General features: G+C 38.0%; 1 protein-coding gene across 1 annotated transcript in view; it reads left to right on the top strand.

The window, feature by feature from the left end:
- Positions 1 to 24,487, top strand: part of LOC145670990 (centrosomal protein of 104 kDa) — a 279,449-nt gene that overhangs the window by 168,621 nt on the left and 86,341 nt on the right. The window contains exon 5 of the mRNA XM_081739624.1: positions 3,747 to 3,963. Within this exon, the coding sequence (XP_081595750.1) occupies positions 3,747 to 3,963 (217 nt within the window). The remainder of the gene's footprint in view (positions 1 to 3,746; positions 3,964 to 24,487) is intronic.

Genomic DNA, 24,487 nt, shown 5'->3' with positions numbered 1-24,487 from the left:
GCCCCCCTAAAATTTTCACGGTATGCTTGCAAATGCATTATAATACGATGATAAACTATAGTATGGTTGGATCGCCCCCCCCCTAACTTCAGCCGGGCCCCCCTACATTTTTGGGCTGGCTACCGGCCTGGTGCAAGGCCTCCGGGAGTAATTAAGAAAACTATGTATACTGCATGTACTGTATTAGTGCTGGAAATATAGAATTCCCATTCTGTTTATTTAAGGCTGAAATGTGAAAATTAAATAAAATTTGGACTCAGCAAATTTCCTTCCAGTTATTGTGATTTCTTTTTTCTCTTCTATACTTTTTAAATATTACTTTTGTATTATTGTACTGTTATTTTATAGTTTAGGTATGCTCCAAGGATGTTATAAAATAGAGGATCTTCCGATATGTATCTTCATCCTATTAAATTAATGAAGCCAAAAAATAACCAAGCATCGGCAATTCTGATTGGCTACTCTCGTTTTCGCCATCATCTGATTGGCTACTTTCGTTTCCGCCATGATTGTTGGCTCAAAACATTGCTATCTTATTGGGTGGAGTGGGCAGAGTAGGGTTGGCGAAAGTCTGACGTATGGCGTCAAGATTTTGTTGTAAAGGCAGATCCTCTATTTTATAAGATCCTTGGTATGTTCTCTGTCTAGTTTTGTATGTCTGTATATAGTGTAATATTTCTTCTTCATACTCGGCATTTATTCCGAACTTGGTGTCTGCCTGGTTTTCGACAAAAAGCATAACAGCATCTACGAAAATTTTAAAGTTATCAACTTTTAGGACCGCTTTCAAAGGGCTCAGTTGAGTAGGATAGAGTAGAGTAAGGAGTGTTAGGTCAGGTTACCCTAGGGTTAGGGAAGTTTGGACCTTTTTGTTAAAATTAATACAGAGTAATTTCTCGTTTCTGTGTTAAGAACACTAACTGGAGCGTCTCTGTACACATGCAGGATGTTCAGAATATACCTGGTAGATGCTCGTTACTTTCCCCCAACCCAACCTTGCGCGAAGTAGTTCCCTCCGTTTGCCAAATACCTAGGTAGTTCCATGTTTATAACTGCTTATAAAAAAATAATAAACATAACTTCCGCTCTGCTTACATATTATCAAGCACACAAATGAGTAAATTGTCCATTTCTTTCCGGTAAATTTTCAAAATTTTGCTAGAAACGCACGACCAATTTCGGAAATTAACCCTCAGGCTCTAATAATATACTCTAATTTCCAACTTTCAATGTACTATTAGAATTTCTTCTTTGTATATTCTAACTTTTCTTTTACCTTTAATAAATAACAAATATTTAATTCCACGTGCTGTTCGTACTGTCTACGAGACGAGAAATTTATCTATCGTCTCGTCTCGAAAACGTTTAGAGTTGCATCATTCATAGTATAAGAACTAGAAATTGATAAAGTGGTTGAAACATGAAATTTTGAGTTTTACGTCCCACGGTTATGCCGGCTAGAGTAAAGGAGACGGTGATGATGAGAAATGAATGAAATGAAGAAAGTGGGAGAAAACGGGAGAACCACGAGGAAACCCACGCACATGGTGTTTGTCCATCACAAAGTTCACTTCGTGGGAGCAGCCCCAGAGGTAAACGCTCTACCCCTGAGCCACCGCGGCCCCGATAAAGTGGTTGCATTACACAATATATTCCAATAATAAGTCAGGGGCGGATCCAGGACCGACTTCTGGGGGGCGGTGGGTTGTCATATTGCTATTTTAAAGGGCTCCAAACTTTCTGATGGGTTTTATTTATATATATAAAATAAGAAAGTTTCCCTTCTGAGGGGGCGATCGGGGCTCCCCTGGATCCGCCCCTGTAATAAGTATGGTTTATATCTTGCTATATCACACAGTACGTGGACCTCCCATGACGAGGAAGAATTCTGATAACTTGTAGATGAAATTAAGAAAAAAAATCAGGGTACAAATCTTATTCATAAACTTACAAAACGAAACTAGAAATACTTTCCGAGAATCGAGACGAAACGAGAAAGAATTCTGCGAAAATCGAGACGACACGAGAGTTTACAAAATTTTACGAGACAAGAAAAGACGGGAAACTTTATTTCTCGTCCTGTGGGCAAAACTGCTTAATGTGTGACCAATTGAGATTAAATTTGGCACTTCCTCGCACGTTCTGTTCCCGAATTTCTGAATACTCGCTAAGCTAAGACAATTTTAAAAACTTAAATAGATTCCTACCTAAAACTATGATAAAAAGGGTTAAATTCAACTTGGGTTAACTTTATTTATAGAAATTATTACGTGCTAAAGGTAAATGTAGGGTGTTGGTTTAGTCAGTAAGGTATCTGCCTGCAAACAAGAGAGCTGAGTGTCAGTGCCGTGTCGTGGGGTTGGGGGGGCGAGGGGCGACGGCCCCGGGCGCCAAAGTAAGGGGGCGCAAAATTTGGGGAGAAAATTGAAAGATAAGGAAGAAAGTAATAAAAAGTGCTCAAACTCAAGGAAAAGCAGAGTTTATTTTTGAAAAGTTTCTTACACTTCGCGCCAACTATGGTGGTGCTTCGGCTGGTCTGTCAACCCCACTCATATGTACGGAACGCCGATGTATACTTTCGCCCCGGACACTGATTTTCCGCGGCACGGCACTGCTCAGAGTCGATTCCCGGTAGGGCTGTGATAGTCAAAGGCTTTTAGAATAGCAGTGACGTATGCGTTAAATGTTAATTTCGATCAAGGAGACCTGAGCAGTACGTAACACTTAACATTGCTTGTGTTCGAACTGAAATTTCACCTGTACCCACGATCTATCAACTTATGACGCGACGCTCTCAGTGATTTTAGAGGAATATTCAAATAATACTCTGACGCAAAAGGGTACAAATGTGGGCTCATGCATCCAGTGCCGTAACATAGTTTTTTTCCTAGGGGCAAGCATTAATACACGTATTTGGGCTCCCTAGAAAAAGTTGTTTTTCTATTTCTTGGGTCCCTTACTTTCCATCTTTGTCTTATTCTTTATGGGTCCCAGGAGCGTGTGTGCCCTCCCTTACGGCAAGGTCTGTTAACATCATGGGGGGCTCCTGTGCTCGTTGCATACATGACATGACAATTAATTAAGGGGACAATATTGACAAATCTCAAAGTCATACCAATAAATATTATTTTTAGGGCCCCTAACAGTAGACATTTTTTTTTTTTTTTTTTTTTTACTGAAATGGGCTCACGACTCATTTTGGGTTTATTTATCTTTCGTGTGCTGTTTCCTTTATGTAATGTAGTGAACATGTTTGATGCTTCATTTATAATTTCATGTTCGTATCGTATATGAAGTAAGAAAATTTTCGTCTTAAAATGGGCTCTCCTCGAACGGCGGGAAGCTTCCCTGGAAGGCAATTGCCCCTGCCCCCCCACAAGTTACGGGCCTGCATACATCGTTGCTATTTTAGAGATGTCAAATTAGGTTATAGGATTGCCTGTCATATTAATGCTTAAAAATTCATTATACAGGGTAGCCCAAAAGTAGATATACACACCCCTGCATTGATCAGATATAATAATCTAGCTGATAGGTTTATTTCCTTCGGCTATTCCAAGCTTAAGATATAAGTAAAAAGACATTAAGAACAAATAATAAAGAAACTAAGTCTACCTGATGGGTAACAACAAGAAATTATATAAAAAGCAAAGAGTTGATCAGTACGAGACTGTATACTTACTTTTGGGCCACCCTGTACATACAACTTATTTTTTTTAAATCGTAATTGTATTGATTATTCGTAGGTTGGGTTAGTGGCGTTGAATTTGCTAGGACAGGAAGTTGAAGATAATAATAATACGGGTCACGATGATAACGCCACTTCGAATAACTTGGCTCTGTTGGTGAGCAATCCCCAGTATACGTCCCCCTACGACGATTTAGCCTTCGAGATGTATGTTGACCCAGAGGTGGCTCAAATCATACGAAAGATGGAGGTGAAGAAACAAGAGGCTGTGATTGGTAAGTAATTTGTACAATGTATTTTATACTCACTTTAAGTTATTCTTTTATTACTGTTTGGCTATTTCAAACGGAAACTTATCTGTTTGACAGAAATAGTTTTTTACTATACTATAATACAGTGCCGGTATGTGCGACTTAAATTCCAGCTGCCTTCTATAGGCCAAGAAGAGGCAATCGCTATTTGGTGTGGTGAGAGGGAAATGTAAGGTTGACAAATTTTTCAGAGAGAGAAAATGAAGATTCTACTGCTTTTAGGGGAGAAGATAGATGATAAACAAAATTTATAACAAACATATATTGTTATTCTGCTAAGCATACTAAATACTGGAGTGTAACTGAGAATCAAAGCCCTGACTGTAGGTTTTCAGTCTATCTAAATCTTAAGTTGATTTCTCACAGAATATTGCAAGAGATAGAGACAAACATGAATTGAAAAGAATAGGAAACTGATAATTGGGTGATAAAAAGGTTTTAATTTCATTACTTGCTCTTATAATCTGTATAAATGCTACGCTTGCGATACGAAGCAAGGAATCTGAAAGTACAGTATCAGAAAGATTGATACGAAAAGGCATTTATACGTTGTGATCCTTGCAGTAGCTGAAGTATCCCGCATTCTCTGTAACTTCTAAGCAAATGGCAGTTCTAGAACTGAAGTGTTGACTTGAAGTATGTGTTAAGCGAACGTAAACGGTCCTTTATATATAAAACTGCAGAACGGAATCAGCTTGTCTTTCATATTTCCTTGTGTGGAAGTTCCACGTGTATGTCTGGTAGAATAAAATAAGTTTCGTGCTTATTTCAATAAACCAAATCACATTTTGGAAACAACGCTGATTTAATTCATTCAATTCAGGCAGTTGGTATTTTGTACTCAAGCCAGCCTTGAATTGTTTACATTCTTTAAAAATTTAAATATTTACAACGATTTCGAGGTTTTAAGTATGGTATACTATAAAGGCAACCAAGAAAGTTCTGTCACTTTTGTAGAGCTCTGTGTTCCATTGGCCCTCATAACGTGAGTTGAATGCGAATGGAGATAAGGCGAAGGTCAGTTGTTGGTGTGGGTGTATCCAACATACTACCTGGTTGTGGCAGTTCAGTTACACCGTGAACTTGGGTAAGGACAGAGTGAACATGGGACCTCACAGAGCGTCATAAGGGCGTGTATACTGTACGAGTTCAAACTGGGGTCAAACGCCGCTGCAGCGGGACGGAAGATATACCAAGCCTTTGATGAGGGTGTCGTGACTATGCGGACAGTGCAGCGCTGATTTAACAAGTTTAAGAGCGGTGACTTGAAGACGCACCACATGCCGGAATACCAACCATGTATAAAACGAAGATCTTCGGGCAGCAATTGAAGCGAACAGTGCCCAGACATGTGGGGAACTGGGGCTACAATTCAGTGTGAGTGGAGAAAGCATTCGGCAGCACCTCCATCACCTTCCGAAGCACTACAAGTTAGGTCGATGGGTCCCACATAATTTGACTCCGGGCTCGAAGACAATACGTGGAGACACCTGTGTTTCTTTGCCGTCTCCACTCTCCTGCTGTCTCCAGAATTTTAAAAGACAATTTATTAGTCTTGTCTTGTAGGAATCTTAAAAAAAAAAAAAAAAAACAGCAACATAGAAAATATCGGTGAATAAGAAAATATAGCAGAATTTGTAATACCTACTTTTAGCATAGTGTGAAATTTTCCTAAGGTGAAGTTGCGTATCAAGCATACTCTCTATGTACAGGCTCTCGTTGATGTTGCAAAATAATGATTATTTTATTCAAACAACATTGTTAAAAACTTTCTCAATGAAGATATGTGCGAAATGATAACAAACAATTCAAATTGTCATACAGCCTTTAGTTTTGAACAGGCGCGCACCCAGAAATTTTTGTTCGGGGTTCCAGCTTTGGAGGCTATAATACTACAAGCCATTGCATCTATGTAGTTAATTGAATGGGTTGTACCCGATAAGTAATTGTATAATACTTCTACCTATATTTCCAGGGAAAAAAGTGTAAAAGTACAGATAAGGTGTAAAATCAAATTTTCCTGCTACATCAATCATTTCCCTGTTAAACAAGTATAATTTTATGAAGATAGAGTAGGTGATTTTAAAGTTAACATTCGCTGTGTTCGTATGATCACGCATGGTGAAGGTGAATTTGTTGAATTCAAGAGCCAAGTACTACTCAAAAATAATATTTTTTAAAAAATTTTTAACTGTTTTTAAGAAAGATTAACAGTAACGCCATGTTATGCTTTATTCTTCTTGTTGTTGTTCACCTCAACCATAGGTTGGTTGGCAAGATAGAAATTTTAAAACTTTTCTCTCGCATGGGAAAGCTGTTTTATACTTTGATAAGGCCTCTTCTTTGTAATTGCATCTAGATATTCTATCCTTGGTCTTCCTCTTTCAGGTTTTCCTTCTCCCTTTCCCTCTATCAGCACAGTGATCCAATCGGAGTGTCGAATAAGATGGCCAAACATACTGTTTCTTCTTTTTCCTATTATCTTCATGATCTGTCGTCCTTCATTAACTCCCTTTAGTACATCTTCATTCCTTTTCCTTTTGGTCCATGATATGTGCAACATTCTGCGCCAACACCACATTTCAAATGCTTCCAGCTTGGATATTTCAGTTTTTCTCAATGTCCACGTCTCTGATCCGTAAAGTCCCCACGTCCAGCGACATATTTCTTGATTTTAGTAGTCGTCTTTTCGTATTAAAAAGCCTGTGCTATTCTGGAACTTACATCTTTTTCACTTCTTCTGTCCGAGGATAGACTTCCTAAATAGGGAACAATCTTAACGTCTTCGATTTTCTCTCCAGCTAGCCATACGTTCGCTTTATTCACACAGACTAAAATTTCATCATTGTATTCCAGCTGTGGTGAGAGTAAACTGCATTTTGTTTGTAAGAGAGAACGTTATAGAACTTTCAAGACTATGTATTTTTTATTATGCTGTGCTAGTTGGTGTGAGAATAGTGAACTAAAGAAATAAAGGCAATTTAAAGAGGATTACAAACGAGAAACAGACTCAAGAATGTCCATCAGTGAACTTGCCAATTAATAAAGGTTTACCACAAGGTATGTGGTCATATTTTGTTGAGTTCTGTTCGGAGGTTTGTTCGTGATACCAAATGTGACAGAGCTTCTTCGTTGCTGTATAGTTATCGTAGTCGACTTCGGTGCAGAAGAACCGAGTTCGATTTCCAGTGGATGTTCATGTAGTTCGAATTCCACGTTAAGCTGTAAGTTCACGTATTATATGTATAGCTTCGGTGTCGAACGGGACGATAAACTCTTTAATTCCTGATCATCACTAAAAGTTTCAGCCCTTCAACCAGTGTATCCAATCGCGGACTTTGTTTCTAGTGCATGTTATCAATAGATCCAATTATGAATGTCTGTGAAAATTCAATCCATTTTCCTCTTTCATTGATTTTTTCCTGAAAAATCAAGCAGATATATATATATATATATATATATATATATATATATATATATATATATATATATATATATATATAGATAGATAGATAGATAGATAGATAGATAGATAGATAGATAGATAGATAGATAGATAGATAGATAGATAGATAGATATAGATATAGATATAGATATAGATATAGATATAGATATAGATATAGATATACCTACTATTCAAGCACGTGAAACATTTTGGTGTGGAGGCTTTTGCTTTTTAAGTTAAGGGCCATCCAATGTAGAGTGTAGGCTTAGTGAAATTTTCACTGAACAGATTTAAAAAAGATTTGCTTCAAAAATCAATGGTGGCTAACTTGTAGACGCAATTGGGAAACTTACACTAGTTCGCCAAGTGCAATATGAATGTCATAGTGCGTTTTATAGAAAAATATTGAGTAACAGCGAGAAAGGCTCCGGCAAGGAGTAATTTATTTAGTCATAAAACTTTGTAGATGTACTTTTCGGACTTTCTACAGAAAATGAAATGAAATCTTTTAAGTTTTACCAGCTAGGCTAAAGGAGGCAGTGATGATGAGAATGAATGAAATGGTGAAATGAAGAAAGTGGCAGAATCCGGAGAAAACCCAGGCACACGGTGTTTCTCTACAACAAAGCTCACTTGGTGCAAGCTGAGATCGAACCAAGGATCCCACACCAGAGGTGGTACTCTACAGAAAATAAAACTATGCGCTTAGAACATTATTGGGGTCTTATAGAGAAAACAGAAGAGGAAGAACATAAAAATTCAGAAAGTCGTGAAAATTCTGAAAAATGAAGGAAGGACCTGTCTTTCACGTTATCAACATCGCCGTTGGAGGAAATAAAGGTCAAATATTCAAAGAAGAATCCAAAAATTATGGAGTTTGAATCTTCTAGCCACTGCATAATGGTCCAGAAAAGCCTCTATCGTTATTCATAGGCTCAACCAACATTCACCGCAGTTCCTGCAACCATTTAACTCTCGCGTTCGATAGTTTTGAAAACTACTTATCATCCATGTCACAGCTTCCAGACTTTCCGGTTGTAAGAGATCAACACATGATGCCATACAAAGGAGAGAGAGGTTGACTTGGCTACTTGGTTGTCATGGAAACACAGCTTCTGATAGTTTCCGTCAATTGTCCCGTCTTTCCTTGGTTGCACTTTCAGCCTCGTCTCACATCCTTCGCTCCTTTCTCTTTCTTTCTCCACGCATACTGCCAATGCAGGAGAGGATAGAAGAACAAGCTCCTAGAAGAATAAACTTTCTCTTTGGAATATTTTCTCTTGGAAAAGAGAAAAAGTTTGAATAAAAAGGACAAGGTGTTAGCTAAAGGCGACGATAATATACTTGGGTAGCTGTTAACTTCTTCTCTGGAAGAAGACTAAGGGAGGAATACTAACAGCTTATTCTTCGCCAGTTACCCTGGGTCGACGAGATTAAATGACTGCCTTACTCTACCGGACCAGTGGTGACTGCAGAACTTTGCTGCAGAGGAGTCACGTTCAAAAATAACTTTTTTCTAGAGTTCAAGTGTTTCTTATTTTCACAAAATATAGCAATTTACGAACAAAATACTTTAGTTATAGTTTCGTTGCTATATATATAAAAGTTAACTGAGAGATCTTGACTAACACTTTTGAAGACTATGATATGGCGTGTTTTAACAAAAGCTTTTTTTTTACCTTTACGAAGCTATTTTAAGCATATTAACACCTTTTCTTGTTAGGTTTATCAGGACCTTGTCCTTAGGGAATATTAGGACACTCAAGAATACATATTCAGTTTCCCTGAACAGACTTACAGTGTCTGTATTGGGTACGTGGGAATTACATGCATTTGTGCTGATGCTATGAAAGATATGAATGCAATTAGTGATTTGAAGTTTGAGATATGAAGAATTACATGTTAGGCATCCGAAAAAGACGGAACTTTTCATTTTAGCACGATAGTATAACGTACTATTAACACTAAAGATTAAGAAAGGAGTAACATCACAAAACTGTTGGAACATCGATTGGTGACAACACACTAATAATGCTTTGCAATGCAGAAGGAAGGCGCATACAATTACCGATATTATTGAAAACACTAATCATTACTTAATCGACATGTCTGTGTTTGAGACAGCAATTTCAGTGTACGCAATGATGCGGAGAGGCAAGAACAGCACTTTTGATCAGCGTTAGTTTTTGATTATCTACCATTACGCAAAAGATGCCGTCAAATTGCTGAAATGTTACGAATGAAGAGAAATACGGTGCATGATATACTTATAATGTTTCAGCAAGGACAGCCTTAAACTGCGTCCTGGAGGAGGGTACCTAAGAAAGTTTCTACTGGAGCAGGGTTTCTCAACCTGTAGGTTTCGAAGATAAGAGGAAGAGATAAATAAAGTCTAATACCGGAAAATAATTTTAATTATTATTTTGAATTTTGTTCTGATAGGCATATTTTTATTTTTATGCATATTGTTAAGACAACAAAAAATAGGTCTACTAAACATTTTCAACAGGTGCAGAGTTGTTTTTAAGTCAATTTAAATGAATGAGGTACGATATGAAACTAATGAGAACCATAATGAAATACCAGAAAAATACAAATGCAACCAAACCTGCATATTGAAATACAATTAAAATTGAAAGCTAATGAGATACCTGAGCATGGTGTGATTTCACTAGTGCGGCAATGTACGGTTCAATCTTCGACACCCACATTACCAAGTCATTTAAAATACTGTGCAGTCGCCCCTTGTCAGTCCGAAGGCTCAGATAATGCACTAATTAATGGTGTAATTGGGGATGTCAGAGCTGACAAGTTGCGCCCATGATTTTGTAAACATTGAATTTGGTAGAGCATAAAGTACAGGATCTGACGTGGGTTGCGTACAAGTAAAATTGAGCATATACAAAAGAAACAGATTGTGATGTCAAAGGGGTTGCAAAGGGTGAGAAGGGAATGATTTTTAGGATTGGTTAATCTACTCGCACTTACTTGCCAATCCCGGTGTTTCCTTCCCAACGATTCTTCCTGTGGATTGATGTTCGTCCATCCTTTCTCTCTGGTCTACTGGACGTCCAGGTAGTCGTGTGTAAAGGGTCTGCGAAACCCGGGCAGGAAAACGAGCGTTACGAAAACAGTAAATTTAATCAATATCGAAATCGCCCTTTAACGAAATGTCCATGGTAGTTGATAGCTATAACGTCAGCTAAGACAAGGTGCTCTCTAGGTTAGAGCAAGGTAAACTTCTCGTAAACTCGAAATCGTAGCTCGTGCTCCTACATGTTGACTCGTCTCTCATACGATCCGGACTACCGTTTCCCAAAAGTCTCTCAAAGGTTTTTGTTCGATGTCCCTTCCGTGTTAATATCCTGGGTGGTTGCCTATTTCTTCAGTTTCCATGAAAAGCGCGTGCTCATAGATTAACCAAAGTTGAGGTGATGATAGGAATGCTGACAGAAAAACAATCTGTCGTTTTTATTGATTAAGAAATTACATGTGTTGAAGGAATTAACAGCAAGGAAACTTCCTTGTAAGAAAAGTAAATGAACTTAGAAAAAAGTTATTCAACTTTAAATAAACGATTATGCTTTTTACTGTATTGAATTTTAAAATAAAATGTCCCAAAGTCCGAAATAAAATACTTTATTATGTGTTCAAATACACATATCTTCACAATACTCAATAACTTAAAATTAAAATTGAAAGCTAATAACATACCTGAGCATGGTGTAATTTCACTAATGTGGCAACGTCTGATTCAATCTTCGACACTCACATTATCAAGTCATTTAAAATACTCAATAACTTTTTTAACAACTAAGTTTTTTTTAACCAAAATTAGAAACCATATTTTTTTTTTATCATAGACCCAAAATTAAGAAAGTTATGAAGTTTTAAAATTGTCAAACGGCCACCATTTTGAAACAGTATGACGGATCGGATTCGACATTTGTAATACGAATGAACTGACCAATTTAATCCATTCGCTTTTAGAGAAGTTAGTGTATCCACTGTATACAAGAAATAGATTCTACTATTATAGAAATAGATGGATATCGTGGGATCTCCGCAATAAGTATATTAAAAATCCCACACAAGCTTATTACAAACCAGAAATTATAAGGGGATCGCTGCCAAGAGGGTGTGATAAAATGAGGATCGTGATAGAAATTAGATTGAGAACGACTGCGCTAGAGAACGGTTCATAGTTGGAAATTGAAGAACAATTCCCGTGTAAGTGCTCTGCAAATCACTGAAGGACTGGAAGCAGAAGTTGGGAAGCATGCAAGCCAGCGTAGAAACTACTCGCAGAATATTGAGAACAGCAGATTTTCTGGCCCTGTTGCGAGAAGAGGGCCATATATAGTGGAGGTCAACCAAAGGAAGACACAAGTATTCGCTAGAGAACATATAGAAAGGACGAAGAATAGTGAAATTGGGTCATTGTCGCCAATGAAATGAAATTCAATTATTTCTAATCCTAATGTGTTCTCGGCGATCTGCTGTCTATTTGTTGAACTTCCTTGTCGAGTCCATCATCAGAATTAAGACGATTATAGAAAGTATTACATACAAAAGAAGCTATCCGACATAACAATCCAACTTGACGAAGCAACTTACTGTCCAGCTGGTGACGTAGAAGACAATACTTGTCCAAGAGCACCGTAAGCAGCCTCAACAACCCAAAGAATTTTTGTAACAGCGAGAAAATTTTGCGTCAGTCGTAGTCAATTGCCTGCGATTACCTTTCAGTGTAGGCATTAAAAGTGTAAATGCTCTTTCTTCCAAATATTCAGTTGTATCCCGAAAGCCACGATTCACACAATAAATGTCGCTTTGTGCCATGAGAATTGCTACGCGTTTGAATCTTGAAACACACATTTCACTATTGCTGCATCATTTGTGATTGCAGTACAGAGTATATGGCCCTAGCATATCTACGATATAATCAGTCGTAGTATAAATAGTAAACGGTTTAAAAATAGGAAAAAAAATTTTTCCAGGGTACGATTTTCGTTCATACTCATTATTCGAACTCTTGCTGTGTCGAATATATCTTCCATCAAAGAATAGTACCAGAGTATTGTGAAGCTCCGTTGCCACAATACCTTTTTCAATTGTTATCTCTTCTCGCGAACAGGCCGCGACTCTGAACTTACAGGGTAAAATGATTGTTTCAAAGGACATAATGACAGATACCCGAAACTCGCTGTTCCCTTTCCTATCCTAGAATTGCAGCACAAACACTATTCGAATTGTCAGTACGCAGTTTAAACAAAAACCTAAAAGTAGTTAAATGACAGTTTAATTATAATTCAATTATAATTATGAACGGCACTAGCGCTTTCACGTGGTTTTTGGAAGAGGTACGATTTGAGAGTTATTCTGTCACGTAGAGTCATTCGTGACACGCCAGAAATTCAAACTCGACCATCTTTGACTTCTGGTAGTATTCGTGCCGCCCAAAATATTTAAGGTGTAACGCGGGTTGCATATCTCCCAGGCATGTCCGACTTTGGTTTTCATCATTTTACACCAATTGGCACCATGGACAAAATATATTATAGGCAGGTTGATGCTGCTTCTATGGTGGAAAATAGAAGGTGGTCACTCAAACGTAAAGCAAAAATATTTGAAAATGAAATGAAATCAAATCTTTGAGTTTTATGTCCCACGGTAATGCCGGTGAGGCTAAAGGAAACGGTGACAAAAATGGAATGAAATCTTTAAGTTTTACGTCCCACGTTTATGTCGGTTAGGCTAAAGGAAACGGTGATGATGAGAGATGAGTGAAATGAAGAAAGTGGGAGGAAACGGGAGAACCCCGAGAAAACCCACGAGCACGGTGTTTGTCCACCACAAAGTTCACTTGGCGGGGGCTGGGATCGAACCCGGGACCTCAAACGCCAGAGGTGAACGCTCTACCACTGAGCCACCGTGGCCCACAAAAATATTTGAATTCGAATATTTTCGACTCACTTTTCATATGAAGGGCGATTTTTTTTTTCTTCCGGCAAGGCCCTTCAAGCAAAGTATGTTCATATTTTGTTTTCTTAATTCATTTCCGAGATATGAACACTTTTTGATTTTCGAATTTTCAACAATAACTTCGAAATTGGAAGGAATTTGAAGTTGATTTTCTGGTCAAAGTTGGATATGAGGTACCTTTGATATAAATATCACAGCAATCAATGTAAGGGCATTTTTCACCGCCTTATCCGCCTATACCTTATAGGTTGGAAAATAGGGCAACCTATGACAAATCAAAGTATATTTATGTTTTTGCACTCTCTCTCTCTCTCTATATATATATATATATATATATATATATATATATATATATATATATATATGAAACAGCCTGTGTGAAGTTGCAATTGTTTCTATGCTTCCATTTAACTATAGTGTGTGTGTGTGATATGCACTTCACGAGAGTTTTTCACAGTTTGAGAAACATTGGATTATCAATTTCTTTCGAAAGAACACAAAAAGTGTGTTTCACTCATGGGATGCCGTTCACCATATTTTTATTATATTAGTATTTCGGAAAGAACTCTACAGTTATGATTTATGGTTTAATTTAAGAAGAAACGGAAGCGAGAAAGTTTTGCGTGGTGGTCCGTATATTAAAAAAAAAAAATAATTTTAAAAAATTTGTTGTTGTTGTTGTTGTTGAAAACACGATGCAGCAAATTCTTTAAAGCGTTCTTATTGCATCTGGAATTTTGCAATGATGACTTTGGAAGGAGAAAAACATGCAAGAACTCGTCGGAAAATTCCTCTTCTGTGGAACCTCACTGTTGATGTAATTTTGTTTCGTTAACTCCCGTCGTGGGCTGTTCTCGATCTCGTAAATGGTTTTGACTATCTTCGATCGTACTTAAAACAAGCTAGATATGTAAAAGAAGATTCGCCGTTCTGCATGTAGTCTCCAAGTGTACTTAACAAGTAGAACCTTGTCATTTGTATATTCTTGCTTTCTGTTTAAATAAACGGACTTGTATAAAAATTACATAATATCAATGTAGATATTATTGAATATTGACGCATAGAATGGAGACACAGTAATTGTATCCAATACAAGTATAACGTTAGTTCAATAAATCTTTTTAAATCTAATAAGGGTAAAACTGGATCTCAAAAGTAGAGGGGCGCGGTGGCTCAGTGGTAGTGTTGCCACGAGACGAGACATTTCTCGTGTCTCGTCTCGTCTCGTCTCGTCTCGTAAACGAGACGGGACAGAACCCTCTTAAACGAGACACGAGACGAGACAGACTACTTGTCCCGTCTCGAAAACGAGACAAGACACGAGACGAGACGGGACGTCTCGTGAAATGTCTCGTCTCGTCTCGTGTCTCGAAAATGAAAACGCTGGCGGGAATAGCCAAGATTGAAATTGCCAGTGGTCATATATATAGATTGCAAAAGGAAAATCCCCTTTGTGAGAAAACATGTTGAAAAGCCTTCATAGAAAAGTGTCCTCTGTCTATTGAATGAAACAATCGTGATACATGAGCTTCCAGGAATATCATCCTTAATGTCTTGTCCCCAATTCCCCTTGCTGTAAACTGAGGAATTCTCATTTTTTTATTTCTGGCTGGAATGATGACAAACAAAATCAAAGACAGGGAAGATTTTTACAAGGTCAAGAAACCGAACTACCACCACCATCTATTCAATTTGAAAACTGGGTAAGGTCTACACTTGTCTTTATTCTCTGGTGGCGGTATTCTTTTTGCTATATGAACCGAAAACGGCAATTGAAGTATGTCATCTTGCAACTAAAATTTTGTCTTCTCTCTCTCTCTCTCTCACACACACACACATACACACACACATAAAAACACACTTTTACCATTTTACCAATCGCTCGCTTATTATACAGCAGTCATGTTGTAAAATTCACCTCTTCGTTTGGAAGGCGGGCGGACGACAAAAGAAGCAAAGATATTATCGACGAACCCTTCAAATTGTTTGCTTTCAGCAAATTTATGATACTAACAATAACACTTTAGGTGAAGAGGTTTTACAGGGGCACCTTCGTTTTGTTACGCGGAAATGTTTGATCTGACCAGAGTGCGAAATTGCCCTCTGCTTCCATGTTGAGAGGAGGGGAATACTTCCCTTTCCTAGTGAATAATATTCATTAGGACCTGAATTATCTTCAGAAATTGTTTCTTACAGGCGCACTAAACCTCTCGAACTTGATAAGCGTAAAGAACATTTGGTATAATATTCATGGAACTCCGTTGAAAGCAGAAAATATCATGAGAATGATCAAAATTCGAACATTGAAGAATATAATTAACAGAAAAGAAATAGGATACCCAAACCATGTTTTTAAACTTGCTATAAAATGTATATCCTATATTTTTACTAATTCCTTACTCCCATGAAAGTATCCTGGGGAGGATATTCTCTCCATTTTTTTCAGACTGAAATCCTTTTATCCCGTACGATTCCCCCCCTTGACAGTACGAAAAAACAAATGTTGTTAAAATCCATACACATGACCCTTCCGGGACTCAACCCGGGACCTTCAAGCCGATGGTCTATCGCCGCAGACCGCTCGGCTTGGTATGAAGATGTACGTTGTATGATTGCGAATAGATCCCGACAATATAAGGAACTTTAATCCAAAATGGCCACCCAAAAATCAACTTTTTTTTAAGCCATTAGCTAATCTGGGTGTACTGTCATGAGTTTGTTACACAAACGGGGCAAGCACCACATAGTAGCACACACCCCGCGGTTATGGGAACAGATTTGAACCATGGAGATGAAGACTGGCCCCAAGCATTCTTTCGTCCGATGTGTCGTTCAGCTCCCATTACTATGGCACTTTAAGTAGAGCTTAGTGTGCAGTAACATATAAAATTTCAATCAAATACTTTCCATTACTCAATAAAATTATTTGGTTCCGAGCTTTAAAAAAAATAATTGCAACAAATCTATATATGCTAAAATGGAAAGTAGTTTTTGGATTGTTATGGGTTAACACTGTGAAACCTAAAGGCTGGAATATATGAAATCAAAGTGTACATACATATCTATCTCTATATTTATCTATATATCTTTCCATCTCTCTCTCTCTCTCTCTCTCACTGTATATATATATATATATATATATATATATATATATATATATATATATATATATATATATATATATATATATATATATATATATACACTATAAAGCAAGTGGGCTCATAGTATACGATAGTGTCGGGGATGATGACACCTTTACATCGAACTTTGCTTGTCGTGTAAACAATATTTAACATTAGTGTCTTCATCTTCGACGTACCTATGAGCAATTTACTGTATATTCGTGTATTGAAACTGGTGAAACAAATTTCAATGTTTTAGAATGAAAAAAAAAAAAAATGAAGTCAGGGTCGAGAAGCCTCAGACAACTAACAGCAGAGATATATTATCTTGTAAACTATTTGTCCTTGCCTTGTGAGCTTATTTGAATTTATTTTTAAGACCTTTAGGCAAATTTGGCCGAATGGATGATGATGGGAAAATTAGTGGAATGAAGAAAGTGGTAGGATACTAGACAACTTCGAGAAAACACACACATTCGAAAAATGAAATGAAATGAAATGAAATCTTTGAGTTTTACGTCCCACGTTATGCCGGTTAGGCTACAGGAGACAGTGATGATGAGTAATGAATGAAATGGTGGAATGAAGAAAGTGGGAGGAAACGGGAGAACCCCGAGAAAACCCACGCACACGGTGTTTGTCCACCACAAAGTTCACTTGGCGGGGCTGGGATCGAACCCGAGACCCCAAGCACCAGAGGTGAACGCTCTACCACTGAGCCACCGCGGTCCCCACACACATTCAATGTTTGTCCACCACAAAGCTCACATGGCACTAACCGGGATCGAACCGACTACCACATACACCAGAGGTAAAGGCTTCACGGTGTAGCTACCGTGACATTTCTTGTCTTGTGTGTTCTGGGTAATACTTGTAACTTACAAGGGAAGAGAGGGAGATTATATATCGAAGTGGAAGATGGTTTATATACCAATCGAAAGCACTAATGAAGCCTATTACAAAACTGTAATAAAAATTTTCCGAATGCATATACTATGCGAGTTATATGGATATATAGAGTGTCCAGATAATCCGTTACCACCCCTTGAAATCGCAAACGATAAGACAGATGCCAAAACTCGAAAACATGTGTTTGATTATTTTAAAAGTACAACGTATCAAAGCAAAAATTCTTGTCACAAGGCCACCCACTGGGCGGGGTCCAACTCAAAAATTACAAAAGGTAAGGGGGTCAAGTAGCATATCGTTCGAAACTTCTTGGGAAATGAAAGAAGACGGAACAAGTCTCAATACTCTAAAATTACCTTGTGCAAAATGGCGGCCGCTCAAACTGTCAGCAAAAACGTCATTGTAAAGTCGATGGCCACCCCCAAAAAAATCCTGAAACGGTGAGGCAGATGTCAAAACAGGAAAACATGTGTGTCATCATTTCAAAAGTACATGATTGGAAGTAAAAATATTTGTCTCAGGGTCCTCCACAATGTCCCAGGCGGGGTCATGTTCAAATTGTTCAAATGGCAAGGGAGGTCAAGTAGCACATCGTTTAAAGCTGTTATTAAATGAAAGCAGAAAGAACAAGTATGGACGCTCTACGATAATACTGTGCAAACATCTTGCATTTTAGTTGTTCTTTCTGTAACCGGGTTTTTAGTTTATTTTCACTTTAATTCTTGTACTCAACGGAAAGAAAGGAAATGCCCCTACTATGAGATTCTGCTCTTTGAGCCCAATAATATCTAAATAAAGAAAAAAATAAAAAAGCAAATTAAGACATAAAGAAAAGAAACGACAACATTTGACATCTTTGAGTATAGAACTGACTAGTTAACATATAATGTACTTCCACGAACATAAATAAGTAGAGGTTGGAGCCATCAGAAGTAAAGACTCTTACCTCTACTTATTTATGTTTATGACTGCACAACAGTGGTACTTATGCTCGTTATCTGGTTTATCAATTATAAAATGATTCAAACGAAAGAATTCCTTGCACCAGGAAGAGTAAATACGTACAAATGTCTCAGAATGAAAACAAGTGCCGATTGCAAAATGGAAAGTGAACGTGCTCAGAAAATCGAAATGAAGATGTACATTTTGACCGGCCGCCATTTTACACAGGGTAATTTTAGAGGATCGAGACTTGTTCCGTGTTCTTTTATTTCTCAACAGCTTTATTTGACCATATTTGCCATTTGAAAATTTTGAGTAGGACCCCGTCTGGAACCTTGTGGAGGACCCTGGGACAAACTTTTTACTTTCAATCATTGTACTTTTGAAAAGATGACACACATCTTTTTCTTTTTTGACATCTGTCTTACCGTTTCAGTTTTTTTTTCTTTCTTTGGAGGGTGGCCATAGACTCTACAATGACGTTTTTGCTGACAGTGTGACCGGCCGCCATTTTGCACAGGGTAATTTTAGAGAGTTGGGACTTGTTCGTTTTCTTTCATTTCCCAAGAAGTTTCGAACGATATACTACTTGACCCCCTTACCTTTTGTAATTTTTGAGTTGGATCCCGCCTGGGACTCTGCGGGTGGCCCTGGGACAACAATGTTTGTTTTGATACATTGTACTTTTATAATGATCAAAAACGTGTTTTCCAGTTTTGGCATCTGTCTCATCGTTTGCGATTTCAAGGGGTGGAAATGGATTTTCTGGACACCCTGTATATTCATATAACTCGCATAGTATATGCATTCGGAAAATTTTTATTACAGTTTTGTAATAGGCGTCATTAGTGCTTTCGATTGGTATATAAACCATCTTTCACTTCGATATACCCTCTCTTCCCTTGTTAGTTGTATCTTGATTAGCATGGTGCAGCCTGCTACATTTTACTTTCATTCCCATGGTATGCTGCTATATTTTTACGAGACAAGACGAGACAAAACGAGACAAACGAGACGAGACGAGACGAGACGGGACAGAACCTCTCGAGACGAGACACGAGACGGGACGAACACATTTTTTCGAGACGAGATACGAGACGAGACATGCTTTGCACGAGACGAGACGAGACAGCCTGAAGTCTCGTCCCGTCTCGTCTCGTGGCAACACTACTCAGTGGTAGAGCGTTCACCTCCAGTGTTTGGAGTCCCTGTTTCGATCCAGGCTAGCGCCGTGTGGACTTTGTGGTGGACAAACACCGTGCTCGTGGGTTTTCTCGGGGTTCTCCCGTTTCCTCCCACTTTCTTAATTTCACTCATTTCTCATTATTCACCGTCTCCTTTACCCTAACCGGCATATCCGTGGGACGTTAAACTTACAGATTTCATTTCATTTTCATTTTCAAAAGTAGGGGACGCTTGTCGTTACGCTTTCCCCGTGCCTATCTTTGCCCACTGTATTATTGTACAAAGTGGGGGGACGGCGTCCTCCCACGTTACCCCTCACTTTTACCCCTGCCTAAGAATGATTTCAGTTAAATACATTAACTCTAGAAATTCGCGGAATTTAATAAAAGTGGATTGCTTAATGCTTGTGGGCGTATGACACGCACACGAAAAGATTTTTTCGAGGATTATGCAGTGAGGCCAGGCCCGTAGCTAGCACAAAAATGTAGGGGAGGGGGACGGTAGAGGTTACAGGGGCCCGATCCAACTATATTATAGTTCATTTGCAGGCCTACCGTGAACATTTTAGGGGACAGTAAAAATTTAGGTGGCGCAACCCCTGTGGATACGAGCCTGAGAGAGGCTAGTACAGACAGCGTTGATAAGATGGATGACAATGATGTAATGACGAAAATGGAAGAAAACGGGAGAACTCCAAGAAAACCCCGACAAACGGCAGTTGTCCATTACAAAGCCTACTTGACAGGAGCTGGGATTGAATCAGAGACTTGAGCTGATTTTCAGTTTAACATCTCGTTTAGCAGCGAGGCTATATGAGAAGTGGACCTACAGTGATTAACAGGGAATCCAAACCACATGAACGCCCATCCGGGAATCGAACCCGGGTCTTCCACGCCAAAAGCACGTACGCTAACCACTTTGCCACGGAGGAGCTCTAGGATCCATTCAGGGACCCCACGCACCATAGGTGAGCGCTCTACCACTGCGGGAACGATTTTGGACGGAATATCCCATTGTATATATAACTACTACTGTTAACACTACTATAAAGGTAGCCAAGAAAGCTCTGTCGTTTTTTCACCCACCACATTCGAATATCGATATATCAACTAAGACGTACCTAGAAGTTCGAAAGTAGTCCCCATCAGCATAGATGACCTTCTGCCAATGTTCTAGAAGACCATGGATTCCATCGCGGTAGAACTTGGTAGTCCGTAAAGCGAAGAAGGTATCAAACGCATTTTGCATCTTTAACAGGGATTGAACCGGCGTCCTCTAAGGTGATTGTCCAAGGAATGGAACAGGTGATAATAGACGGCGCAATATCCGGGAAGTATAGTGGCTGCAATAGTGGCCCCATCTCCAACAATTTTTATAGAGGGAGTTTGGCTACGGGCATATCATTTGAAGTACTCACCAACTTCATCTATATAAATTGTTGCGGACGTACCGCAGGATTCTGAAACATGGATATTTGGACAAGGTACATATTAGTTCCTAAGTAGAGTCTTGACCCGACTACGGTAGGTCTCATAGTATTGGAGCTATGAACCTTTAAAGTTCATTTTTTCATGTTTTCGGCACCCTATAACTTCAAAATGACGGATTTCTACACCAAGGTTGGTCTGTACCTTTTTTTTTCTTATCTTGGTGTCAGGAATCACTTCCCAAACGTTGTCGGTGTTGTTTTGAAACACCTTGAATATTCTGTATTGGAGGGAGGATTTTGAAAAATTGTATTAACTCAACATAAAGGATAGGATATATTGCTATACAAAAATTTGTGCATTTGTACCCAGAAATATACTCAATAATTTTGCCTATACTGTTCACAAAGGTTTCATTAGCCTCGCTGCTGAAAAGAAAGCGATACACAAATAAATCCAAGAACAAATCGGCCTAATTAATAAAGTTTCTTAGTAAATTAAATAGAATAAACTAAAGAAACAATTAATTGGTTATGATGAGAGTTGACAAAGTAAGAATGAATATTATGTATACAGTATTTTAAAAGCCTGACGCATTCCACTCTCGCGTTTATATAGACTTAACGATCATCGTACTTTCGTTACAGAGACTTAACGATCATCGTAGTTTCGTTACAGACCTCATCCAGTTATAGCCATTAATCTAACAAATGTTGCCAGAGCAAACAACAGATAACATTTGGTAATAACACAAGATATCCCTGTTGGAAATACGGAATAATGTCTTTCCAATTGCAGCTATAAAAATCTATATTGAATTTCGCTTTTTGCTTTTTTCCCCCTGCTTCTCACACGAACATAAAACTGTTGTTGAGTAAAAAATTATTAAGCTTTGAATGGGTGATCTTTATTTCTGTTTCATTCTTATATTCTTGTTCAGTGTATGGCTACAATATGTCTTTAGATGAAGACATTACTTATGGTTACTATAATAATAATACTAATACTAATAATAATAATAATAATAATAATAATAATAATAATAATAATAATAATAATAATAATAATAATTTTATTTTAAGTGCTATGAACTGTTCATAAGCAAAATTACAGCATTATATTAAAACCATTATATAATCATTTTAAATACATCAGAAAATTTACAATATAGATTGAATATTATAGAATGAATATTAGACCAGATTAAGATCCTGTCAAAAGGTTAATATATTCAAATTATAAGGCTCCAACTGATTTACAAAACAAGATTAAAATAAAAATAGTAAATTTCATAATATACCAGTAACAGAATTATGCAAATTAAAATTTCATTGAACCACCATTTAAAAGAATGAGTCAACCTTGCTTAAAATTACATATTCGGCATGCAAAAAATCTTGGTCAATTATTGACGTGCCTGAAGTTGGCACCCCACTTCTCCCAAATTAAACCAAATGTTGCACATCGTTAGTGCACTAAGAACTAACGTTAGTGCTATCATCGTTTACTAGATATTGAAGATTTTTGGTGGGGAGCCAACTTCATATGAAGTTAGCCCCCCACGCATCTTTATGTACACAGATTTTCACAAAACTTAGCGCATCCTTAGTGCACAGTTAGTGCACTTAAACACACTAAGCACTAACGTTAGTGCTACCATATTTTGGGATTTTTATCAAGATTTTCGGTGGGGTGGGCAACTTCAGAAATATCAAATTCTATACAAATAGAGGTAGAAACATGCGGTTAACGGCAATCGTTAGTGCATCGTTAGTGCACTTAAACGCACTAAGCACTAACGTTAGTGCTACCATATTTTGGGATTTATTCAAAATTTTCGGTGGGGTGGGCAATTTCAGAAATATCAAATTCTGTACAAGTACAGGTAGAAACATGGGGTTAACGGCAATCGTTAGTGCATCGTTAGTGCACTTAAACGCACTAAGCACTAATGTTAGTGGTACCACATTTTGGGATTTATTCAAAATTTTTGGTGGGGCCAACTTCAGAAATATCAAATTTCATACAAACTGTCAGTATTTTCTAGAAGCACTAATGAATATACTAATCAGTTTGTTAGTGCTTGAAGTGGGCGCAAATTAACGCTGACCATCAAAGATATTTTACTTGTAGCACCTACACTAACAATGCACTAATGTTAGGGGTTGGTACACAAAGAAGTACTAATGATGCAATAACGATTGCACTAGAAGAGATCATTAGTGCTTTTTAATCTGGCAGAAATTTGACACAGTGAAAAACTCCCCTTTAATTCTTATGTCTCCTGACATGTAACTGGCCATACTACACTAATAGTGAAGCACTAACGAAACTGATAGTGTTTTCTACTCGTTATTTTTTGAAGTGGGGGTGCCAAGTGCATCAAGGCTTCCACACGTTTTTTTTTACTTGTAGAACCTTCATTAATCAAATACTAACGTTAGGTTTTAGTGCACTAAGAAGCACTAACGATTTCAGTAGAAGAGATTATTAGTGCTTTTGATTTTGGCGGAAATTTGACGCAATGAAAAATTCCACATGAATCTCTTATGGGATTTTTGTGGCATATAATTGGCCATATCTACATCAATAGTTAAGCATTAACGGAACTATGAGTGTTTTGTAGAAGCGCTAACGATACATTAACGAATGGACTTATTTTTCGTTAGTACTTGAAGTGGAAACCAAGTACACGCTGGCCTGCAAAGGTTTTTTTTACTTGTAGCACCTACACTAATGAAGCACTACCTTGAGGACATAATAATAGATATTGAAAAAAAAAGTCTAATTTAGACACACTTACCTTCGCCAACGTGCCTGTTCCCGTGCGAGCTCTTCTCTGAGGCGGATCAAGGGCGACACTAGCTTATAGGGTTCACTTAGCATAGATTGGTGAATGTTTTTCGTCATTTGTCGCAAAACATTTCTAAAACAAATCTTTTCTTTCGTGTATCCGTAAGGGTACCTACTGAGCGTAAGAATTTGCTACTCAGCTTTTTTGGATGATCTTACAATTTATAACGTCGGATCAAGATTTGTAGATAAGACAAGAATTTTTGGCTTGATACGTGGCGGTTCAGTATATTTTTTGTTCAACATCTCACGATTATGTATTGAGGCTAAGGATTTGTTGATGGTGTGACGGACGATGATGGTGAAATGAAGAAAGTAGGTGTAAACGGAGGAGCCCGGGGGAAAACCCATGCAGACGATGTTTTTTTGCCAAGCAATTCACTTGGCGAGAGCTAAAATATAGCCGAAATCCCATGCACCAAAAGTGAGCGCTCTACCAGTGATCACCAGAGGCAATTCCAGATAAAGAAGAGACAATCTGAATCAAATTTTAAATTTAGATGTGAGTCCATCACTGATCAAAATATACGCGAAAGATGCCAACACAGTATTTCATTGAAACGTAATGCTACAGTAAGGCTTTTGGATCTTGAACCTTGGAAATACTTATGTGGCC

Source organism: Thermobia domestica, chromosome 2 (genome assembly GCF_964235325.1).
Source record: "Thermobia domestica chromosome 2, izTheDome1.hap1.1, whole genome shotgun sequence".
Classification (NCBI taxonomy): domain Eukaryota; kingdom Metazoa; phylum Arthropoda; class Insecta; order Zygentoma; family Lepismatidae; genus Thermobia; species Thermobia domestica.
Note: the sequence above shows the minus strand (reverse complement) of the source record. Positions and strands in the feature narration are given on the sequence as shown.